General features: G+C 32.3%; 4 protein-coding genes and 1 pseudogene across 4 annotated transcripts; 1 reads left to right on the forward strand and 4 right to left on the reverse strand.

Annotated features, from left to right (window-relative positions):
* Window positions 1-701: 701 nt before the first annotated feature.
* LOC116114773 lies at window positions 702-2,748 on the forward strand (annotated as a pseudogene).
* A 1,956-nt stretch (window positions 2,749-4,704) lies between these two features.
* LOC116114746 lies at window positions 4,705-5,160 on the reverse strand. Its single transcript, XM_031400881.1, has one exon. It carries the CDS (start codon window positions 5,158-5,160, stop codon window positions 4,705-4,707), a length of 456 nt encoding a protein of 151 aa, XP_031256741.1.
* Window positions 5,161-15,129: 9,969 nt separating this feature from the next.
* On the reverse strand, window positions 15,130-15,582 carry LOC116114747. The gene has a single exon (XM_031400882.1). It carries the CDS (start codon window positions 15,580-15,582, stop codon window positions 15,130-15,132), a length of 453 nt encoding a protein of 150 aa, XP_031256742.1.
* A 6,126-nt stretch (window positions 15,583-21,708) lies between these two features.
* Window positions 21,709-22,134, reverse strand: LOC116114748. The gene has a single exon (XM_031400883.1). It carries the CDS (start codon window positions 22,132-22,134, stop codon window positions 21,709-21,711), a length of 426 nt encoding a protein of 141 aa, XP_031256743.1.
* A 3,140-nt stretch (window positions 22,135-25,274) lies between these two features.
* On the reverse strand, window positions 25,275-25,700 carry LOC116114749. Its single transcript, XM_031400884.1, has one exon. It carries the CDS (start codon window positions 25,698-25,700, stop codon window positions 25,275-25,277), a length of 426 nt encoding a protein of 141 aa, XP_031256744.1.
* Between the last annotated feature and the right edge of the window lie 505 nt (window positions 25,701-26,205).

Raw genomic sequence — 26,205 nt, forward strand, 5'->3', positions numbered from 1 at the left:
TGCTAATCCCACTGTATTCGGATATGAGTCAGACCTCCCATACTTAAGTCTCAACACCCAGCTTAGTATTGATGAGCTTACTGATGTCATTTGCTGTGGGGGCGACACATGGGTTGGTAATCGTCAGATCTTAGCATGGCGTAAGGACAAGTGACACGAATCTGGTTGTCCAAAAGATCTGCACAACATAATGATTTAAAAATTATGTCAAAATTTTATAAAAATGTGAGAGCCAGACTTTCATTAGACAGTTACTAGCTCTTAATCTCTCATATAAAAATAAAAAAGTAGAAAAGAAATATAAAAAATCTGTTCATTTTCATTTTATAAAGGTTAATTTGCTTATTGGGAGGATATAATAGTTTAAAATGACTTACGTCAAATAAAGCCAACTTATTCCGATGGTTGGGGCAATTTAATTTGATTGGGCATGAGAAGGCTTGACCTGTAACTTTCAAATAAGAATTAGAATAAATCCAGGCCTGAAAAATTCAGACTTATTCTTTAATCCAGCCTCACTTTCATGCTCGCATGTGGGCTCTCCACCGACGCCCCATAATCCAATTGATGGAGCAATCGTACAGAACGAACAAACTCACGGTCTTATCAGTAGATTCAAAATCCATGTTGCGTTTCACGCTCACCAATTTTCGCCAAAAACACATTCGAATGACCCTATGATGAATCACTTAACCGGCAAAATGTCGTTGAGACCAATTATCAAACACCTTCCCTCCCTTTTTTCCGTAGCTCTCTCTCGCTCTTTTGCTTCCTCTCCACTCACCAAATCCAACCCCAATACAAAACCCACACCAAACACCTACAAGATCCCTACACTCTCCTCAAGCAAGACCCAATCGAAATTCTTCTTTCTGTCTGGGTCAAATTTCTCTTCACCACCCTCTTTTTCCTTTCCAAACCTCTCAGGCTTCCTCTCCAAATTCGATCTCTGGCTTCTCGCTTACCAACGAGCTTCGCTCACGTGACCGGCACGTTCCCTCCTCGTAATGCCATTCACTCCCAGACTATCCACTCTCTCCTCTCTCTCCAACGATCCGTACTTCGCTCATCCTTCAAATGGCACGACAAAACTCACCAACTCATCCGGAATCCAAACGACGCCCCGTTTACGAAACCCGTCTCGAAAACGAAACTTAAAGCGATTCTTGAGTCAGACGAGCCGTGTTTTCAGGACCGGGTGGTTCAGAGGTCTTGCTTATGGTGCTTGAACCGGTTTTTGAGCCCCGATTTTCGGGAAATCTCACGCGTTTCGGCCAGGAAGAAATGCTCATACGGTTATAAGAACTATTAGGGGTACTTTGCTGGTTACTTGTGGTTTTTGAGAGGTGATTAACTGAACTTCTTGCTATGTTCCATCTGATGTTTTTAAGTTGTGTTGAAAAGGCTGTGAGATATAGAAAATCTTGAATTTAGTCAAATTGGGACTTAAAGAATCGGGTAAGTATCGGATTCGGAGTGATGATGGTAATGAAGATTTGCATAAGGAAAAGAAGAAGAAGAAAAAGGGTGCTACGAAGAAGAAGATTTGAAGACATGAGCCAAAACCAACCCTTATTGGTTACGAACGTTTTTTATTTTGCGCCAGAGGAGCTGCTAAGGTACCGTCTTATTGTCATTGTGGGATTTGAGTCCTTTACTTCTAATGTGTGTCTTAATGAATTGGATCAAATGATGGAGGAGAAAATACTTGAGTTTTTTTCAGCCTAATAAGCTTGATTCAATATGGAAAGATTCGATAAATGATGGTGTCATAACCCCGCTTGGCCGGAGTTTGTTCCATCGAGTGGAGGAGAAGACAAGGAAAATGGATTATATTATATGGGGGTCATTTTCTGATTGGTATTCGAGGGCCCAGAGAGGATGCTGTGGAATCAGGAAGGAAATATTGAGTTCTGTGAGAGAAAATTTGGAATAAGGTTGGATAATACAAAACTAGAGATTGACAATAAACTAGGGGAATTCGTTCTTGATCATATAATTTGCAGGAGAGTGATACACCCTACACTTAGGTACACAGGGAATGGAGGTAAAATTGTGAGCGAGAAGGGTGTAGGAACTTTGCTTTCGGTTACTGCAGTTTGCAGCAATGTATTCGCCGATTTAGGTCACTTCAGTTTGTCAAGGGTGATAAGGATCTGAGCCATTGCCTTGTAATCCTTGCTTTACTCAAGTCAAGCTCATAGTAATTCACAGATGAATAAGTTTCTTAAACAATGGCTGATTGGTACCGGTATGCTGATAATAGAAAGAAAATTGTTGGGTTTTGTGCTTATGTAATTCGTAGTTTCTTGGCTAACTTTATGCAAGGTATAGACTGAAGTCTCGTGCCAAAGTTTACAAGATAGCTTCTCGTGATCTTGCCATCCTCTGAGGGAGAGCACTAACAATTCTGCGCCTGAGTATTCTGATCTTTTGAGGATAGGACTTGTTGATGCAATTGAAGGTGTTCAGTTCTCACACATGTCATTGATTCCTCATGCGATTACACACCATTTCCTAGGAACTGGATCCCGGATCATGAGCGGATATTGCACGGTATATCAGACTACAAGACCCAAAATTCTTTTGTGACTTGCATAAGTCAATAAAATGTAAGGCCTGAGCTTGCCTCAAGATCAGATATCTGAGATTGTCTGGGATTATAAGACACTTGGAGTCTGGAGATATCAGTCTAGTGATGGCAAAGTATCAAAAGATGATTCAGAAAAAATAGAAGGGGCACTTTGAATTCATTGAGGACTGATTGATTTTGGAGTCAAACTATGGATAATCAACCTGATAGGAGTTGGCCATTCTCCTGACAGGAATACTATCTTAATAGATAGCCAAATAACAGTGTTGAGCATTTGGCTTATGGAATGAAGACTGTGACATCTGCTCAGTTGCAATGAAGGTGTTGATGTGGGAGACTGCCAGACCAGAAGAGAATTTTGAGATAATCATTCATCCATTAGTTGCTAAAGCTTAGAAGTGGCAGGATTGATGATGGTGGATAATAAATTCTCCACAATGTTCTGCAGATATTACAAATCAACTTGAAGACTCTCTGGGATGAGATTTTTATGCCTGAGGTGATAATCAGACACAGAAAAAAACAAATTGACATTCAGATGGAGCTAACAAAAGGAGCCTGGTTTAAGTTTTATGTGATTTGATAAAAATTCTCTAATAAGTTTCTACTCGTTCACACATAAATTTCAATGTAAATTAATGTGTTTCCACACTTGCTACCATGAAATTGACATGCTCATTTCTCTAAGATAACAGTCATGTCTGAGGGTTTGGACTAGGAAACCAGAAGAGAATTGACATTCATTAGGAGCTGAAAGTTTTCTTCCAAGAGAGAGCATGAAGATGGAATTCAAGCTCTCTGAGTTCTATGGAGATTGCTTCAAATATCCTTAACTAGGTATCTTCTTGTATAAACTTAATATCCTTAACTAGGTATCTTCTTGTATAAACATTAATACCTTTTACTTCTTGGCTTCAGTGTTCTCGATGACATGTTTTATAACTCAATGTGTTTTTAATTCGTCCCATTTGGTTTGGAATTTGGATACAATTTGTACTTTTTAAAAATAAGGATATAAAAGAGTTTAAAATGTATTTGGTTGAAATTTTCAAGAGGTACCTTTTAAAACACATCTTATAATTTAGTGAAAAATCTGAAAATGATCATTTTTTTTTTTTTTTCTATACTTTAAGAATTTTTTTTTCTTTTTTTAATTCTATATCAACACATTTCAGATTTTAAAACTAGTAAAAGTGGAAGTGACATCTTTAAATTGTATGTTATTCTTATAAAAAAATGTTTTTCAGAAAATAAGTTGAACCCTCCATAACCAAATTGATTACCTGGGTAAGCCTGGTGTTGGAAGGACACAACCTGTCAAGCCTTCTGAATTTTACCCATCATCTCACACAATGATTTGTCAGAATTTTGATTTGTTCATTAGGGTAGGCAGTTGATTCACTTTTGATATCCTATTTATGTATTGGAATTTTCATCACTGTATTCTATATCTTTCGCAATAGATCAGTGCTCACGGTATTTTTGTTGTCTTTAATTTTTCATTTCCAGGTTGAATGTTTAGAATAATCTAAGCTCAGCTTCTAACTCCAACTTCCTCCAATGCATATAATCTGATTGTCGGATAAGTTATTGCAGGTTTAGATTGTTACATCTTATATTGTTCCCGAAATATAATGAACAGTTCTTATGCAGCATTTGAAATCACTAAATTTCCTCATACTCCCGTCTAATGGATGGTTTAAGATTTTGGAAGATAATATTGGATATGGCAACACAAGAAAAGATATACTCTATAGAGTCTATATACTTATTGCTTTAAGAAGTAAAAAGATGTCATGTCTGTAAACTTATGCCCAAATTGAATCAACCAGGTTGGGTTTTAATTCCTTGATGCTTTATTGGTGCTGTTAAATAAAGTAAAATACCAGATTTTTTTTAATCTTATTAAATCTGGGTAAATACAACTGGTCTTAAGTCTTAACATGACAATTCCTTCTCTCTCTCTCTCTCTTTTTCTTTTTCTTTTTTTTCAAATTTCTTACAAATACTTTAGCTAACAAACTGCTAGGAGTTTCAGTCTCGGCTAAAAACCATGTCAATTTTTATGTTAAATTTATTTTCTTGTGACGCTTGGCTGCATATGTCAGGATTTAGTTCTCCTGGCCAAGAACCTTATTCTCTTCCAGCTCAAACGCTGAAGTGGGTAACATACGAGACATGCCATTGGAGACCTGAAACGTGATCTTGCCTGAAGAAGGATCTTCAATGAATATACTAGAGATGGTGATCCAAGGCCAAAGTAACAGCTCCTTACTCTTGACGCCAGTTACATTTCTCAGGCGACGTTTCTCAAAATATGCTGCAACTTCAATGTCATAGGAGACATTCTTGTTAATGCTCTTAAATTTGTGCTGCACCTGCTTCTTATGCTTGGCCCAAGCAAATCCAGAGGATCTGTTACAGCCAAATTCCACTATTTCTGTCGGAAAGAGGCCTTTGGGAAGACATAGTTCCTCAAGCAGTTCACAAATTTTTTGCTTGCAAAGAGCTTCACCATGGTAAATCTCAGCTGCATCTCTGTGATTCTCAATTAGTTGAGAAGTCATCATTAAACATTCAACTGCTTTTCTAGAGGGTAATCCTTGGGAAATATGGAAAGCTGATATCAATAAGAAGAGGGAGATATGATCTATTTATAGTCATCATTTGTAGTTGTTAGGCATGAAGTTATTGTTTAGTGTGATTTGTAAATTTCGCTGATTATATGTCACTCTTCTGTTTTTCAGCCTAAATCTCATAAAGGGGCAACAGGGGGTAGTTTATTACTACATGCATCATGCATGAACAAGGAGGTTGAGAAGTTGAAATATAATAAAAGGGCTATTGTATTATTGGAGGATACAACAAAATATTAGGCGAAAACGGATGAGACCCATCTACCCAGCTTGCACATCAGGTAATTAGGGTAATTAGTTATTGAACATTATTGCGCATGCAGTAGTTTGCAACAATTTAGGTAAATGCTATAGGGTTGGGGTAATGTTATTCTCAGCTCAACCATTGGATTAGTCGAATGATTCCCGACTTGGAGGATGGCCCTTTTGTCGAACGACGCGATCGGCTAACACACACTCCACCTCCTTATCATAGAACTTGGTGTGTTGATGATGTACTCTTGTCTAGCACATCCTTGTGGCATTATTCTTTTATCTGTATGTGAACTTATGTACATTTGGGATAGTAACCTTTGCATAGGAATTGTGCATTAATAATACTTTATATTTTATAGATATATATCAAATGATGTGGTTGTAATCATGATTGTCTTGTCCATTATGTGACATATAGTATAAGATATGGTTCTGAAAAGTAATATGACACCTCTTAGGATGCAGGAGTTAGAATGCAAATTTGAGATATATGTAGAATTACTCACTTTTTATATGCCCTTAAAGCTCACCTCCCAATGTCACAATTGTTATATTTATTTACTGATAATATTATATTTGCAAAATTGATCTTTGAATTTGATTATTATTGTTGTTGTTGCTGTTTTGTTTAAGATTTTTTTTTTTTTAATTAATGGTTTATGAGTATTTGATGACATTTAAACATTTAATTTTAATAATCTGAATATGTGACCTTATTGGATATATGGAAAAGGACTTAGAGGATGAGTGTGATTTTACTTTTGATGATAAAAAAATTAAAAAATTTCTAATGTATTCATATTATTAAAATTTTGTATTATAATAACCTTAACAAACCGTTTGATTATACATTAAAACTACCCGATTTACAATCACAAAATAATGACTTATCTTTAATTGTTAAATTTCTCAATGAATTTATTCTTAGTTTTGATCGAATATATGCAAAGAAAATCAAAGTTAAATTTGTATTGTCATAGGTTTAGTAATATTATCTAAAAATGTTATGAAAACAAAGATAAAGAAAAAAAAAAATTATCATACGGAGAAATTATTAATAATTTCATAACAGAAATTAAATTAACCTTAATATTAAGAAAATTAACGGCATTGACAAATGAATGATGAAAGGAAGAAAGAAATCAATAAAAAGTTGTTTTTCCTTGTTTATTAGTTTTTAGTTGTAAATGGAAAAAAAAATGATTTTGTATTTTCAAAAAAATAGTAAATAAAATACATTTATGAAGATAAAAAGACAGAGAAATAGAAATGAAACCCTTCAAATTTCTTTTCAATAAATAGTGCATGCAAGTTTGAAAATAAAACTTTGGTTTAAATTATTGGTAGATTTGGTATTGGTATGATTATTTAATGTAAAAATGGTCATTTCTTTGACCAAAATTATCAACCCTTTCTTTAAAATGTCTTTTTTATTTATACCAGAATTAATTTTCTGAAATTGAAAAAAAAAATACTTTTGCCTAAACTCAAGGTGACAATATAATTAACTCATTAAAATTATTATTTTATTATTAAAAAAAACACACCACACACACACACAATTCTCATCGAAACCACTGCAATTTTCTCTACCTATTCGGGTCGGCTCCTATACCCGTACTTGAGTTTGGGGTTTCCCATACTTGTAGAGATGGGCATTTGACCCACCCCGGGGGGGGGGGGGGGGGGGGGGGGGGGAGGGGGGGGAGGGGGTGTTTTTGAGATTCCCCATGAACTTCGGGTATGAAGCTGTAACCATTTTGATGCGTTGGATGTGCATTAATAACAAGTATACAGGTGCATTGGATTGCTATTAATAATTATGGTTTAAAGACATCTGTCTATAGGGGTAGGATAAATAATCCAAAAACCGAACCGAAAATTAGCTTTTTTTACAAACCGGTTTGGTTTGTGAAATTCAAAAAACTGAAAAACCGGTTCGGTTTGAAAAAAAATTTCAAATCGGTTAACCAAAAACTAGTTTTACCCTAAATATAAAAGCAAAATTTTTTTTTTTTACTCCTCACTCTATTTCTCCTCACAGTTCGTCTTTCTCCGCCTCTAAATCTGAAAATTGAAATCTCTACACTTCGTGGGATGAAGATGATTTATGTTATATTAAGTTTTTTTACTTTGTAATTTTATGTTATGTATTTGAGTTTATTAATGAATATTGACTATTCAGTAATATGTAATTGAATTCTTTATATTTCATATTCTGGATTCAGTATCTGCAAATAAGTAATTTAATGTATTTTTCATACAAAGAATACAACAATAATATAAAATAAAAGAGAAACATAGTACGAAATTATATATAAAATAATAAATATTTGAATTTAGGGACTTAAATGAAACATTGAAAAATTTTAAGGATTAAAGGATAATTTGAAAACCGGTTAACCGGTAACCGAACCAAAAATTCGATTCGGTTTACATTCGGTTTTTAATCGAAATCGGTTCGGTTTGATAATCCGGTTCGGCTAACCAGATTATCCCACCCCTATCTGTTTAAGATTGCTACTAATAATTACATAGGTGCATTGTATAGACATTACAAACATTTCTTCATATTTAATTGCGTTGGCATTCAAAAGGTCTAAATAAGGGGTTATAAAAGGGACATATGTTCAGTTGTGTATTATCGCAATATGTTAATTGGTGTCAACAATACATCTAGTCTTTTGTTAATTGTTTATATGTCATGTTACTTTGTGTCAATAATACATTTGTTTCTTCATGATTTTGTTAATCGATGATTTTTTATTTATTTAGATTTTTTTTGTTGTTTACAGGTCAAAGATTCATGAATTGCCATGGAATAAAGACAGGATGTCCGATTGACATTGTCAAATGAGTTGTTATTTTGATTTGTTCTTTTGAACTATAAGTATATCTTCTAAATATTTTAATACAAAACTATAAGTATATCTCCTAACTATTTTAACAGTTATTATTTGATTGAATGATTGTTTTTGTTCGGTTAATTTATTTGAATGATTAATTGTGTTAGTCCTGCCGAACGGTAAGTGTAGTCCTTAACAATTATAATATGAAGATTAATTAACTTTTGTTGATTTCACTTTTAGGTAACAGTTGTTATACGAATGAATAATTGTTCCTTAACAATCTTAATATGAAGATCGATTAAATTTTGTTATGTTTGTTTTCAAGGAAATGTTCATATACTTTATTAAGATCAAATCGAGGATGATCATATTGTGAGCCGAACTGTGAGTATGTGTTATATCCATAGTTAGTAAATACGGGTACGGTAAAAAAAGGGTACACGAATTTTACGGGAATGATACGGCAAACGGTGAAAAATACGTTTATAAAAATTCGCCCTTAAAATTCAGATACGGGAAAAATACGGTACAGGTATATACGGGTTTAATACGGTATATTGTCAATAATACATTTTGAAAAATACGATAATATTAATCCTGATTTTAGTATTTTTTATGATCATTGAATTAATTATTCTCTATTTTTCTTTATAGGTGTATGATTTATATCTTTTTTAATTATAATATTTTAGTTTATTATTACAAATATTATAGAAGTGACCAATTATTAAATAAAACAAATAATTTTATTTGTCTTTTAAGTTGAAGAAGAAGAAGATAAGACGAACAGTGGTGTTTGTTGAAGAATAGTTGAAGAGGAAGAGAGGTAGAGACGCCAAAAAAGAGAAGAAGAGAGAAACAGGGCACAAAAAAAGAGAAGAAGAAAGAAGAGGGCGCCAAAAGAAAGAAAGAGAAAGGAAGCGGGCGCAGAAAAGAGAAGAAAAGGCGCCAAAAAGAGACTGGCATCGCGCTTAAGAGACTGAGCATAAAACGACGTCGTTTTGATCAAATTTCACCTAAAACGACGTCGTTTTGGCTCAGTAAATAATAAAATTTTATTTTTAAAAATACGATCGAATTATACGGGAATTATACGCGAATTATACGGCTAAAGCATATAATTCGCGTATAATTCGGCTGTGCTTATAGAATACGGGAATTCGCGTTTTATACATTAATTATATGGTTGGGCGTATAATTTGCGTATAAAACGCGAATTTACTAACTAGGGTTATATTTATATTAGTAGAAATAGTTCATTTGTGTTGAATATGTTTTTTGTAAAAACATTCGTGTATTTTAATTTGTTATATGAATGATTAATTGTTTATGTCCTGCTAATATGCGAGTATATATGTTAAATGAATTAATTTCGGTTGATTCCATTTTCCAATTAATATGTGTTATTTGAAATATTTCTTATCAGTCTTGATATGATAATCCCTTAAATTTGGGTTAAGTAAACCATTCATTTTATCATCGCATATATTTGAGTTTCCACTGAACAATCAGTAGTAAATTGACCATAACTTAATAAAAATCCAATTGATGAGAGGATTGTATCTTTAGAAACTAGATAAATAATGCTTTAATTTGATATATTATACGCTTAATTTGGATAACTGTAACCCCACTGTTGAACCATTCTTTTTATCATCACATACATTTTTATTTCTATTGAACAATCAATAGTAAATTAATTATAACTTGCTCAATAAAAATCTAATTGATGAGAAGTTTGAATATTTAGAAACTAGATATACAATGCTTTAAATTAATATATTATACGTTTAATTTGGATTACTATAGCTCCACTACCGAAACCATTTTTTTTATCATCACACACATTTTAGTTTCCTCTATTTCTCGATTTCCACTGAACAGTCAGTAGTAAATTAGCTAGAACTTGCTCAATAAAAATCCAATTGATGAGCAGCTTGAATCTTTGAAAACTAGACAGATAGATCTTTAATTTGATATATTATACGCTTAATTTGGATAATTGTGCCCCACTGCCAAACCATTCCTTTTATCATCACACACATTTCAGTTTCTATTGAACAGTCAGTAGTAAATTAATCATAACTTGCTCAATAAAAATCAAATTGATGAGCGGTTTAAATCTTTGGAAACTAGAAGGATACAGCTTTAATTTGATATATTATACGATGAATTTGGATAACTATAGACTTGCTGCCAAACCATTTATTTTATCATCACACACATAAAACCAATTCAATTTTAGTGATGACAAAGGAAAACAAATATTGATATGTAATTTTAATTGTATTTGTTCTATCTCTTTTTGTTGATATTTTTTTATGTTACATACATATATCATGAAAACAGGTTATTGTTGAATATAACAAATTTTATTTGTATCACAAATATCATCTAATGTTTGTTGTTAAGCCATGTAACTTTAGTAAACCATTTGTAACATGTCAAACCATCATTATCATCCTTAAAGGAAAACAAATATTGATATGTAGTTTTAATTGTAATCGTTCTATCTCTTTTTGTCGATATCTTTTTATGTTACATACATATATTATGAAAAGGGGTTGTTGCTAAATATAACTAATTTAATTTATTTAACAAATATCAAGTGATGTTTGATGCTGAACCATGTAGCTTTGGTAAACCGTTCATTTTATCATCATACACGTTTATGTTTCCACTGAACAATAAGTAGTAAATTGACAATAAATTTTTCAATAAAAATCCAATTGATGAGAGGTTTGACTATTTAGAAACTAGACAGATAGGCTTTAATTTGATATATTATACACTTAATTTGGATAACTGTAGCCTCATTATCGAACTATTCCTTTTATCATCACATTTCAGTTTTCACTAAACAATTAGTAGTAAATTGACCATAACTTTCTCAATAAAAATCCAATTGATGAAAGGTTTAAATCTTTAGAAACTAGACATACATGACTTTAATTGGATATATTATACACTTAATTTGGATAATTGTAGCCCCACCGGCAAACCATTCCTTTTATTATCACACACATTTCGGTTTCCACTGAACAATTAATAGTAAATTGACCATAACTTGCTCAATAAAAACCCAATTGATGAGAGGTTTGAATATTTAGAAACTAGACAGCCATGTCTTTAATTTAATATATTATATGCTTAATTTGGATAACTTTAACCCTACTATTGAACCATTCCTTTTATCATCACACACATTCTAGTTTCCCCTATTTCTCGATTTCCACTGAACAGACAGTAATAAATTAGTCATAACTTGCTCAATAAAAATCGAATTGATGAGCGGTTTGAATCATTGAAAACTAGAAAGATAGGGCTTTAACTTGATATATTATACGATGAATTTGAATGACTATAGACTTATTGTTGAACCATTTATTTTATTATCACACACATAAAACAAATTCAATTTTAGTGGTGATAAAGGAAAACAAATATTTATATATAGTTTTAATTGTATTTGTTCTATCTCTTTTTGTTGATTTTTGGATTGCTTTTGTTGTTTGATTTGTGGGTTTTGTGGGTTTTACAATTATCGTCTTTCTTTAGGATGCTATCATCAAATGCCTTTTTTGCTATATGTGGTGGTCAATTTTAATTGTAGCAAATGGATATGTGTCACAAGACCTTTATCTTCATTGCTTATTTAATGCTTCAATTAAGTTGCCTTCAAATTATATTGTTGGAGTTGTTGTTTTCTATGTGAGTTCTCTTCTCAACATTCTTATTTTTTTATTTCTAAAATAATAATAATAAAAATAATTCATTTTCTCTTCTTAACAATCAAACTCATTTTTTTCCTTTGGCTATGCAAGTCTCTTGCTTAAAAGTTCACATTTTTCAACAAGGTTTCTCTTTCTCTGATTGATTTATAGACTTATCAATAATGCCCAGTGGGTTATCTTGCAAATTTTTTTGCTTTTCTTGACAAAATTTTAAACTTTGGCTGTAGTCTTGCAAATGTCAAATAGTGACATATTTGAGAAGAATCATGATGATATAGACTTTGAGTTAAATTTATAGATATTTTATTTATTGATTTTTTAGTTATCAATTCAATATAAAACGAACTTCAATATAGAAAATATATATTTAAAACACAAAAAAACCAATAACAATGTAAAAAAATAATAATAATAAACATTCACACGCAACGCGCGGGCTTTGCATCTAGTTCAAAATAATCTCAGTTTTATACCCCTCTCTAATTAACAGATTAGTGCCAAATATAATCATCATAATTATGCAATTTAAGAAGAAAGTCATTAAATTATTAACTTTTGATATATTTATTGAATATTATAAAATTAATCACTATTGAAATCTTCAATAATGGAATAATATTTCCATTATGTGAAGTTTTATTATTTTTATTATTATTAATGGAATGAATTAATGAATTATAGCCTATAATGAATCATATTAATTTATTCTCAAACACAAATAAAATATATTATGTCACTATAAATTTTAATTTAATAATTTGTAAATTAAATATAAACTATTAACATATTAACATAATCTAATAAAAATTGGAATTCTTAATCTTAAATGTAAGACTAAGTTTGGTGTTACATAGAAATTCGAACTCTTAATCTTAGATGTATGCAATTATAAGTCCAAAACTCCAAATTGTCCAACGTCAAAATTTATTAAATTATTTGCTTTTTGGAAGGGATTGATTAATATTAAACACATTTATAATTAATTGAAAATAATATATAACCGGTAATCGTCTAAATTGATTAAAAAAAAATTAATAAAAAACTAGTTTAAAGAAGACAATTAAAATATATATATATATATATAATTGGTTTGTTACAATTAAACAATTAATCTCTTTAATTGACATATTTTTCATACATAATTAGCTTTTATTTAAGTGGAGGCTATAGTTTATAGTATAAACTTTATATGTAAATAAAAACTCAATTCTATCCTTAAAATATTTGTAAATAAACTATAGTCTATAGTCATTGATTAATTTGGTTCATGTAATCAAATGGTCTAATTTATTTTAATATTTAAAGTGCTTGATTACATGTTTACTTTATTGAAATAGATTATATATAGACGCAAAAATATGTCTATTAAAATCACTATTCATATTGCCTTTAATATGTGATCAAATATTTTTATTCGAATAAATTGTCTTTATCTCATAAAAATGACAATATTATCTTTTATGAATTATGATTGGTCATATTTTTTTTAACTAGTATAATATATCTTTCTTTTAAAAAAAAAAAATTATTGATATGACTTTATATAGATAATAAAATAATATAAAGATGACATAACATGTTATATAAATCAGCACTATAGCATTTTGAGAGTTTGAGTGCGAAAATGGATATATATATCAATTTAATATTTTTTTGCCTCTAACCATTAATTCATTTTAGAGTAATGCTACCCTTACCCACTCCTTTTACTCACTGCTCTTATTCACTTTTATAAATATACAGCATAATATGGGTACTATATGTATAGTACGGGTACCATATTTTATTTTAACAAAGTGAGTAAGAGAAAGTGAGTAAAAAGAATAAGTAAGGATAGCATTTTTCTTCCTTTTAGGCGTATGTGAAATGTGCAGTTGAAGAAGTGTTTATTATATTTGTTTTAATTTATTCTTATGGCTATATAAATATGACTATTAATGATTTTCTATGCAAGACTATGTTTAACTTAACATATAAACTAATTAGTGCTTTTCTAGTTTTTATTTTATTTATTTATTTATTTTGAGTATTTGGATAATTTATATAAAAAAATGATCAAAGGAGATTAATCCCCGTTATAAGGGGGAAATCCTTGTGGGGATTACAACCCAGTTGAGAATGAGAATGGGGATTCCCCCAAACCCCAAACTTAGGTATGAGTGCTTCCCCAAGGGATCGGGTGCGGGGGGAACCCATTCCCCGACCCTAACCCGCGCCCATCTCTGTCTCTATGCCCACCACTTTTTGGATGAAGTTGCTTGACACCGCCAACATCAAAACCCTGTTGGTGAATCTTATAACTACAATTGAATCTATACGACTAAATCTCATAACTCCACCACTGTAAAATCCGATAAGTAGATCAACACCTATAGCATCTTTGAACTCCCACCCGACTATTATGCGATTCCGCCATCATGTTTGAAGTCCTAGCCAATCAATATGTAGTTCCCTACTGCTTCTCTCCCTTATTTGTTCACTCCAATACCACAAATATTTGAATAAGATTATGCTTACAACTGAGTTATATAACTAGACATACAACCAGACAAAAAAATATAATAGAATTGTCCTTAATCTCTATCGATTTTACTTGGTGATGATTGATGCGTAAATTAAAAAATATATTAAAAAATTAATTCCTAATTCTATACTACTATTTCATGCCACAATAAAAATCATTGATTGATTATAATGCCTCCGATGTTCAATCTACATCTTTTTAATTTTTATTATCATTTTATAAAAAAGAAAAAGATAATGTATAAAAAATTTAATCATCTAGTCAAATACCATTGAATATTCATTATAGTACTTAAAATTTAGAAGAAAAAAAAAAAAAAAAACTGATAATAACAATAAAAGAAACACAAATTATAATAAATTTGATAAATTAAAATAGAAAAACTTTGGAAGTTTCTATTTTATTATTACCTGAAACAGAAATAAAGTTGCTTATTTATACTTCTTGAAGCCAGAGAGTATAAATTAAAATAAAACTGACAGAAATTAACCCAGACCGCAACATAACTTATTAAAATTTTGAAATGACTCCAACAGTTTCACTTTTGTTCCTTTTGGTCCTTCTCCTCCAGCTCGAACGCAGAGATCGGGAAGGTCTTGGAAAGCCCGGCGGCACTGGAGAACGTTACTTTGCCGGAATTAGGATCGTCAATATACATCTCGACAAGCCTCACCCACATCAGAAGCTCCTTAACTTTCACTCCCGTAACTTTACGCATCCGACGGTTCTCAATATACGCCGACACTTCGGTGTCGTAGGAAACGGTGCGATTGATGGCTTTGAACTTGTGCTCGTAACGTTGGTTTTGCTTGACCCACATGAAACCGGTGGCGCGGTTATAGCCCATCTCGGTGAGGTTGTCGAGTGGGAGAAGGCCTTTGGGAAGGTTGAATTCGGCGAGAAGCTCGTGACACTTCTGCTTACAGAGAGCGGCGCCGTGGTGGACCTCGGCTCCTTGTTTGTTGTCTGCCACCAATTGTTGAGTTGCCATTTTTGCTGACTTTGAGCTTCTGTGTTTCGACGAGCTTTGTTAAATTTTCGAGTGATGGGAGTGTCTTTGGGTGGCACTTGTTATATAGTGGACTTGCTGTGGCCTGTAGGAACTGAAATTACCTAAATGGGCTTGCTTTGTTTGGCTGTTAGCATGTTCAACACCAGGCAGTGTCTCTTTTCAACCCAACATAGATTTGTAGGAGGTATTAGAGTTTAATTATATTAAAAGAATTTTTTTTTGATAACCAGGAATGTTGGACCCAGTTTACACACATCTTAATTAATCTTTAGAATTCATTGAACACCCTAGTCTAGCTTGAACATACCTCAATTAATCTCTAAGACTCATTAAACACCTTACAAGTCCAATATTCAAGGTGAACTACAAATATAGTAAATGGCTCTAAAGTGGTTTGAACCAAAAAGTTAATAAAGGGAGCAAACCTTGTAGACCACCAAACCAGCCGCTTGAGGTTTATATTAAAAAAATTTGAATAATATTATTTTAAATATTTATATTTTTACAGTAATTTCAACAAATAATAATAATTGTCAGACAACTAACACCAAACGGTAAGAAATTAGAATTATGACGATTCCTTTAGAATGTTCCATAACAAGTTCACGTTTTTAATTTATTTTTGTCCTTTGATAAGTTTGTACATACACATGGATTTCATACATTCACACGGTGAACACGATGGGCGTGCTGCAACTGCTTTTGCTTATTTCTTTATAAAATTCACTTACTAGAAGCCTCTTTATAAAGAACTAAAGATACCCATTAATAGATTTTCAGCCCAGATTGACTATTTTAAGCCCATCATATTTTATAAATAGAAATCATCTATTGCCACCCTACTAATATATTTTAGTAGGCTTTTGATTATCCAGAATAGTGGTATCTAAACTCACAACCAGATATTATGCAGGAAGAAGAGCTTCAGTAATCTCGTAATTACTATCTTCATAAATCTAGGCGACAACAGTACATGCATGCACCAAATACCTCTGCAAAGCAGACATCTCAGTTTCCAGACATTTCTCCTGATACTCATCCAGATATATCTTCTCGACAAGTCTCTGCTGACTGGATTTAATCAATGGGTTATCTCGATTTCTAAGATGAAGACTCGTGGCACGTTACAAACCTGTCAAACGATTAAAGTTCTGAGTGTCTTAAAATAAAAGTTGTGTCCTTTATGTAAAATAGTCGTAGACTAAATGGCAGTTAACCAACTCAATGTAATATCTTCCGTATGAATTGTAAAAGTCAACTATTGAAGGCAAATAAATGTAAAAAAAAAAAAAAAAAGTCAAAAAGTCTACTCATGTATTAAATGACTCATTTATGAGTCTTGCATGCAATTTATATCTCTTCTCTATAAATAAAGACTTTTCCCTTCTCGTGGGGAAGAGGAGCATTGTGAAAACTCTTGTATATTTCTCTTGCTTTATTCTCTTATCAATAATCTCTCACTACTCCCTTGCATATTTTCTTTGCACATCTTTACTATAGTTCTTCCATAGTTCTTTCATCCTTCTAAACTTTCCCTAAACCTCAAGGATGTTGTAATATCCTGATAATGTTAAGGGTAGCAAAAGATCCCATATATGTTCTTAATTTATGTTCTTTGACATGTTTAACATATATGTTCTTGATATGTTTAATATATATGTTTTTCATTTATGTTCTTGGTGTATTTAATTTTCATTAGTCCTTTTAGATGATGTTAGAAGCTGTGTGGGTGTAAGTGTGTGTGGGATAAAAGTCTTTACTTATAGAGAAGAGATATACATCGCATGCAAGACTCATAAATGAGTAGACATTTTGACTTTTTTTTTTTTTTTTTTTAATTTTCCTACAATACTTGTCTTTTACAATTCATATGGAAGATATTACACTGAGTTGGCAATCTTCCATTTAGTCCACAACTATTTTACATAAAGGACACAACTTTTATTTTAAGACACGTAGAGCTTTAATCGTTTGACAGGTTTTATAACGTGCCACAAGTCTTCATCTTGGAAATTGAGACAACCCATTGATTGATTCTAGTCAGCAGAGATTTGTCGAGAAGATGTATCGGGATTAGTATTCGGAGAAATGTCTAAAACTGAGATGTCTGCTTTGCAGAGGTACTTGATGCATGCATGTACTGTTGTCACCTGGATTTATGAAGATAGTAATTACGAGACTGCTGAAGCTCTTCTTCCTGCATAGTATCTGGCTGTGAGTCTGGGTACCACCATTCTGGATAATCTAAAGTGACATTGAATTGAGCAGTGATGGAACGTATGCATGTTTGTTTGACTTGGAGTAATTTCTCAGTATAGTCTGGAGGAAAGAGTTCCCATAGAGCATCATCACGAAAGGATGACCATATTTCATATGGAATTATCTGATTTTTTTTCAAAAAGGATTTTTTGAATTGATATGTCTCAACAGGATAGTCAAACATATTATGGACGAGATCATATGGATAAGACCGATGAAATGTGACTTGATGCTGGGAAAAATATAGGCCATCGAATCTGATGGAGTGATGTTTGTGGAAAAACATGATAGACCATGCCATTTTGGTAGACATAAGACCTTTGTATCGGGCAAGCTGATGAGCAAACACGAATTTCTATTTTTCTAGGGTTTTGAACCATTTGAGAAAAATCATCAAAGAGTGTAATTTAGAGGTTGGGGATGACTGATATTGGAAAATTATTTTCAATATATAATGGACTGAGAATTGAATGGCAATGTGGTACTGGTGTAACATATACCAAAAGAACCATAATAATTCTTCTATAATATGATATCAAGACCTGGAGGTAAACAAAATATTTTTGAAAAGGGGTAATCTTGATGGACACCTAACATATCATTCATGGATTATCCACATTTTTCAATGCATTGAATCTAATAAGAAAACATGAGGGTGGTTGCATTTTCATCAATGGTACGAGTTCGAACAAGGTCATCGAATTCAGGAGGTACGTCTAGAGTATGGTTTGGTGAAGAAGATGATGAACAAGAACTGGACTGGGTTAATGGGTGGAACATGAAACAGGGAAGAGGTTTGGATCTAGGGTTCATGAAATTGACTTATTTAGTTTTAGGTCTGGATAAATAATCTGCAATGGTGTTGGTGTGACCTTTGATATGCTGGACGATGAAGGAATATGTACTGAACCATTCTGCCCATCGAAGTAATTGTTGATGCGAAACCTTTTTCTTGTTAAATTGGAGCATTTGATCAAAAGACTTTATATCCGTTTCAACAAAGAAGTGATGTCCAACAAGATGGAATTCAAACCTTTCAATGACATTTTTTACTGCTAATACTTCCTTGAAAGTAGAATGATAATGTTGTTGATGTGGTTTGAATTGTCCACTCTGGTATCCACACAAATGTCGTACTTTGTCATCATCTTGTTCAAAAAGCACTGCACCCTAATGAGTGTCACTAGCATCCGTCTGAAGAATTCGTTTCCCAGAAGAAGGAATCTTCAACGGCTGTGTATGGAAGGATTTGCGTTTAAGACTCTTGACTGTATTTGTTTACTTTTCAGACCACGAAGGAGGATTCTTCTAAAGCATCTGGGAAAGTGGAGTAGTGAGATGAGAAATGTTGGGAATAAAACTACGAATGTAATTGATAATTCCCAAGAATTGTTGTATTTCTTTCTTGGTTGTGAGAACATTTGGGAATTTTTGCAACTCATTAGCAATATGAGACTGAAGATCATACTTGCTGTCACCATACCAAGAAAATCAATCTTTGTCTACCCTAACTGCATTTTCTTCTCAAAGAGCATAATACTATAAGAATGTATGATATCAACAAATTCACGAAGAAAACGTATATGAGATTCCTCATCTTTTGAAAAGAGAAGGATATCATCAATATAAATGAGACATGTACGAAGAAGGGGAGCAAAAATCTTTGTCATGGCTTTCTGAAATAGGGAAGGAGCGACCTTAAGTCCAAAAGGCATGACCGTCCACTGGTACTATTAATAGGGAATACAGAAAACAGTCTTATGACGATCATCAGGATGAATTCCAAGTTGCTAGAATCCAGCTTTGAGATCAAATTTGGAAAACATCTTTGCATTATGGAGATTCGCAAAGAGAACTTGTCTGGAAGGCAGAGGAAATTTATCATCACGGAGAAAAAAATTCAATGGCCGATAATTGATAAAAAGTTTGAGTTTTCTTCTGGCTTGTTCAACACGTTTATTTACATAAAAGGCTTCACATGCCCATTGAGAATCTGAGGGTTCGATCAAGCCTTACATGAAGCAAGCCTTTTTAGCATTCTTACTAGAATCCTTATATTAGTAACGGATTAAAGAAACTATACTTTTTAATAAATTTTATCCTTATATTAAATTATTAAAATTAACTTTAATTTTAAATTCTTTCCAACTTACTTTAACACCTCATTATTATTTCATAAACCTTAATTTTTTTTAATGCTATTCAAATCATTCTTAGAACAGAGAGACAGTTTAATAGAGGAAGATTTATAATAGGATATATTAGGGTACAAGCAATACAAAATTGTAGGTTTTTAATTGCTTTCATGTATAAATTTATTGACGATGGGTGGGATGTTGATAGTTTCTCAAACTATGGGTGGGAAAGTTGTTTTGCCAAACTTAGGGTGGAAAATGGAATCCAGCCTTTAAAATAATGCAAGGTACTCCTCATTATGTAATTGGTAAAACTATTGCATTTACTAAAGAATTCTTAGAGCATCTCTAATAATATTTTTTATTTTAAAGAGTATATTTCATATAAATAAAGAATATCTTCATTAATTTTTAAATATAAAGAATAAATTTTTTATTCAAATCCAATAGACTCTTTAAATGTGGGGAGGAAAAACGTTTTTTTTCAAGAAAGAGACTTAATATATGGAAACTTATAATTTATTAATTAAAATAATGATAAATAAATAAAATATATAAAAACGTATGATTTATTAATTAAAATTATGATAGAGAGTGAAATTTGACTCTCTAGATATAGAGAATCAAACTCGCTCTTTAATTTACATTTAAAGAATAAAGAGTCTGTTGGACTCTTAGAACATCTCCAAAGAATTTTTTATATGACCCAAACTCTTTATTATAAAGAGTCTATCAATAAAAACAAGAGTCCAACAGACTCTTTATCTTTAAAATATAAATTAGAGAGTAAGTTTGACTCTCTAAGTGTGGAGAGTCAAACTCACTCTTTATCCTAATTTTAATTAATAAACTACAAATTCCTATGCATTTTATTTATTAATTCTCTCTCCCATTAAGTCTCTTTCTTAAAAATAAAGAGCATCTTCATTAAATTTAAAGAGTCTATTGGATTTGAATAAAAATTGTGTTCTTTATATTTAAAAATTAATAAAGATGCTCTTTATTTATATGAAATATGTTATTCAAAATAAAGAACACAATTAGAAATGCTCTTATTTTTATGGATAAATTCTTTATAATAAAGAGTTTAGGTCATATAAAGACTCCTTTAAAAATACTCTTACTTAGCATTAATGGTAAACAAATATATATTATCAATTATAATCAATATCGGTCATGGTGTTGACCACCGTTATTTAATTAAATAATCATTGAAACCATATCTTAATTTTTCATAAATGAATTTTTGTTAGAAAAGAAATTATGCAGCGTAATTCATACACCGAATATAACACAGTATAAAATAAATATAAGGCAATGTTTTACCAAACATCTTACAATATTTAGCATAGTATTATATAATATAATACAATGCAATGTTATGCTATATCGCGTACCAAGCATACCCTAAAATCAAGAAAACAAGCTGAGAACTTTCAATTAACCTCAGGGAAAATCATAGATTACAAAGCTCACTTTTCTGATGTTACAAATGCAGACACAAATGCAGCAGCAGAATTTAAGATTGTATATATGGAGGTTTCTCTTGTTTAAATAGATGGTTTCATCAACACTGAACAACAACAACTTACACAACCCCAGATTTTAGGCAGCCACGGAATGGTAAACACCATCTACCCATCCTTGCTCTCAGACGTGTAGCGCAATCACAATAAATTATAATTCATTATAATTTCCGAAAGACCTTCTCTTAGAGCTCGAATGCAGAGGTTGGGAAGGACATGGAGAGACCAGCTGCACCGGTGAGCCTCACTTTCCCAGAACTCGGATCTTCAATACACATTTCAACAACCTTCACCCACATCAGCACCGCACTACTTTTTATTCCACTAATCTTACGCATCCGACGGTTCTCAGCAAACGCCGATATCTCGGTGTCGTAGGCAACGGTTTTTCCGATAGCATAGAACTTGTGTTCGTAACGTTTATTTTGCTTGAGCCAAAGGAAAACGGTGGCGCGGTTATAAACCATCTCGGTGAGATTGTTAAGTGGGAGAATACCTTTAGGAAGGTTGAGTTCGTCGAGAAGTTCATGACACTTTTGCTTGCAGAAGGCGGTGTCACGGTGGATCTCAGCTCCTTGTTTGTTTTCTGCGATCAATTGTTGAGTCGACATTTTTCTTCTTTTCCTGATTTCTCGATGACATTGTTATTTGTCGAGTGATGACAGTCTCTGGGTGGCAACTATTATATAATATATAGTGAACTTGCTTTGAAGGGTTGAAATTACGAAAATGGGTTTGTTCGCCGGCGAGGCAATCTCCCTGTATCACATTATTTGTATTTTAATCTGGATAATCAAAATTTGAAATATGTTTTAGATAATATATAAAGATCTCAAATATAAAAAATTTATATAATATATTTTCGTAATTAGGACATGAAATCTACAAAATAAGTGAATGAAAAACGTTAAATTTTCATGAAAAATTATTTATAATATTTGAATATAGTGCAAACAACCACTCTTTATTTTTTTACTAAAAAGAACTTTGAATAAAATATATTTTAATTTCCAATAAATAATGTAAAAAAACATCATTTCTCAAATTGTGTGAATCTATGCTATACATGTGGTATGAATAAACTAATAAAAGTAAGCAAAATGTGAACTATATTACTAATTATTTCTTTGAAAGAACATGATATGGAAGGCATGATGTTTAAGAAAATAATTAGCAATAATAATAATAATAATAGCAATAAATACAAGTGTTTAGCCCAAGAAATTCAATCCACAAAAATACAAAGTGTAAGGGTAACAATGGGTATGAGTTAGAAAGAGAAATCAACAAGTGAAAGCTCTTTGATTTTGACTGAATACTTTCACTAATTAAGATGTTTCGACAAGTTTAGAGTGTCCAAAGTTGTTTAACAACCAGTTTCGTTGAGTTTATACAGAGGGGCCAAAAAATATAGCTTTTGTGCCTAAAATCGCACTTTCAAGAAACACAGAGTTTGATCGACTACTTTGAAATTTGAATACAGTCTGTTGGATGAGGTAAAAGTGCAAGTTTTCAAACCTTTGAAAAATATATGTTACCCTCCCAAGCTTTTAAATACGATCTTTTGGCCCAAACTTAAAACCTAGTCTTAGGGCTGTTCAAGAGCCGAGCCGAGTTTTTGACTAAACAAGCTCGGCTCATGAAAGGGGAGGGAAAAACAAGCCGAGCCCGAGCTGAGCAATAGATTTCTTGGCTCGACTCAGCTTGGCTCGTTAGAGATTGAGAGGATTTCAAGCCTGGCTTGTGAGCCGAGTTCGAGCTAGCTCGAAAAAAAAGTAATTTTCTTTTTTTTAAATAAAGGGTAGATTCCATTTTTTTTTAATACTCCTGTCCTGAAACATTACCCAACAACTACACCTACTTAAAAATAAACATCACGGTGAAACCACGCTGGTCAACGACGAAAACACAATCAGGACACAATCAATTTCACCGAAAAAAGCCATCTGTTACAGAGGAGAGTTCACAAAAATCAAGAGAACCTAATGGGTTTCACAAAAATCGATCATACACAAGTAACAACAACTCAACAAGATTCAAAACAATCAAACTTATTATGACATGACAACGGTCGACGGCGGAGCAGCTGGGTTTTATGGCAAGGACAAAAAAGGAAAACAAGCGAATGGCCTTTAGTGTTTCACGGCGAGAGTTGAAGGAGTAGATGGGTTTGACGGCAACAAGTCTACGACAAGTACAACACTCCCGCAAAGCAAATGGTATTGACGGTGATGACGAGGTACACCGGAGATGGTTGGAAAATGTGTTGACAATTTTTGGGTTTGGTTTGATTTTATGACAAATAGTTAATGTCGAGGATTTTAGGGATTTTAAAATTGCGGGGCTCTTTGTCATTTTTGAAAACCTTTTGTTTTGAAAATTTCAGTGTAATCACCCATACTTCAGTAAACCCCCCAAAACCCCCCACTTATTCAATCCAGGCTCGGCTTAACTCGGCTCGTTCTCTCTCACGAACCGAGCCGTTAACGAGCTAGACTCAAGTCGAGCTGAGCTGGCTCGCAAGTGACTCAATTCATTAACCAGCCCTACCCAATCTAAATACACAATCCGGTTGATTGGATGGGTTAAACTACAGAATATGAAAACTTTGGCAAATTTTTAACTCCCTAGATTTGAAAAAAGAGACATTTTAGCCCAAAAACAAGTTTTTGAGGGCTTTCACATACACATGACTTCTCGAACCAAGAATCATGCTTAATTTACAAAGAAAAGTACCGAGATCTAGCTTTCTTGAATTCTTCAACTCTCTTCGTCTAAGCTTTGTCTTTTGCCTCTTTAATATTTCTTTGAATGCATTGAGAATTTCCTTATCATCTAAGTACCAACTTCAACACAAATCATTAGTGATAATTTTTAGAAATGTATTAGTTTGTTATCTTCAAAATAAGAGCATGATGACTCCTTCGACCAACAAAAATATTTTTGACATTTCATATATCTTTAAAAACAAAAAAAAATCAACCAAACAACTATAAAATTCTACATTTCAATCTTAAATCAATTTTTTTTTTTTTTTCAATTTTCATGGAAACAATTGTATTAATGTGATTAAAAATGGAAGACAAGGGTAAAAGTGTCCAGATATTAAAAGCGATTTTGCTTATAAAGTTATTAAAAAGTTGACTATTTTTAATTTGATTTTTTGAAAAAGGTCAAGTAAATTTCTCATTGATTATGTGCATTTTTCATCTTCTATTATTTAAATTTTAATTAATGAGGCCAGCCAAAGATATATTCTACGACACCGCATTTTCTCCCAATTTTTTATTTTTTATTTTGGGGTGTCCGGGTCAGTTTGCACGCACCTCAACTAGTCATTTGGAGCTCTAAAGTTAACGGTTAAGTAAACCCCCAATGACTACCTCTTATTAATAGTCGTGTGGATTTAAATTCAAGACCTCTTAAGTAATACACCCGAGTCCCAAACGAATCATGAAACTACCTACAGGTAGTTACCCCCAAATTCGTTTCGATAGCATTTCATAAAAAAAGCAAAAATAAAAAATCAGCCTTATATTTAAACAAGATTTTATAAATATCATTTAAAATTTATAAATTATCTCAAAGAAAATAATACAATGCCACTTATTTCAAATGGTTGGTGATTAAAATTACAATCATACACACAAGATAATTAAATGATGGTCTCTTGCCCATGCAAATGACTAATTATTTATTGAAATATCCAAATGACCGCCGCAGTTTCAATGTGATCCTCTTGGTCCTTCTCTTAGAGCTCGAAGGCTGAGGTTGGGAAGGACATGGAGAGACCAGATGCACCAGTGAGCTTCACTTTCCCAGAACTCGAATCTTCAATACACATTTCAACAACCTTCACCCACATCAACACCGTACTACTTTTTATTCCAGTAATTTTACGCATCCGACGGTTCTCAGCAAACGTCGATATCTCGGTGTCGTAGGCAACGGTTTTTCCGATAGCATGGAACTTGTGTTCGTAACGTTTATTTTGCTTGAGCCAAAGGAAACCGGTGGCGCGGTTATAACCCATCTCGGTGAGATTGTTAAGTGGGAGAATACCTTTAGGAAGGTTGAGTTCGTCGAGAAGTTCATGACACTTTTGCTTGCAGAGGGCGGAGCCACGGTGGATCTCGGCTCCTTGTTTGTTTTGTGCGATCAATTGCTGAGTCGACATTTTTTTTTTCCCCTGATTTTAAGCTTTGTTTCGATAAGATTGTTATTTGTTGAGTGATGAAAGACTCTGGGTGGCAACCGTTATATAGCGAACTGAACTTGCTTTGGCGGCTTGAAATTACGAAATTGGGCTTGTTTCGCCGGCGAGGAAATCTCCCTCTGTATTTTATTTGGATCTTCAAAAATTAAAATATGTTTTAGATAAAATTATTAATAATATTAAATTTATTTATTTCTATCTAAAAATTAATATTAACACCCACTTTCTAAAAACATTAATAAAATAAGGTTTTAAAATAATATGTTTCCGCAATTAGAATATAAAGTCTATAAATTTATCCTAATTAAGTGAATGAAAACATTAAATATTTTAATAAAAAAACTTATTTTATAATTTCAATAATATTTTCATTTAGTTAAATGAGTGCAAATAACCCACTCTCGATTTTATTTACTATTGTATGTAAAATGAGAGTTTAATTATATCAAAAAAATTGAACAATATA

Source organism: Pistacia vera, unplaced genomic scaffold, assembly GCF_008641045.1.
Source record: "Pistacia vera cultivar Batoury unplaced genomic scaffold, PisVer_v2 Contig722, whole genome shotgun sequence".
Taxonomy (NCBI): domain Eukaryota; kingdom Viridiplantae; phylum Streptophyta; class Magnoliopsida; order Sapindales; family Anacardiaceae; genus Pistacia; species Pistacia vera.

Bases quoted from the DNA above. Each gene is read 5' to 3' on its own strand.
- LOC116114748 (XM_031400883.1), bottom strand. From the start codon at position 22,134: ATGTCGACTCAACAATTGATCGCAGAAAACAAACAAGGAGCTGAGATC.
- LOC116114746 (XM_031400881.1), bottom strand. From the start codon at position 5,160: ATGACTTCTCAACTAATTGAGAATCACAGAGATGCAGCTGAGATTTAC.
- LOC116114747 (XM_031400882.1), bottom strand. From the start codon at position 15,582: ATGGCAACTCAACAATTGGTGGCAGACAACAAACAAGGAGCCGAGGTC.
- LOC116114749 (XM_031400884.1), bottom strand. From the start codon at position 25,700: ATGTCGACTCAGCAATTGATCGCACAAAACAAACAAGGAGCCGAGATC.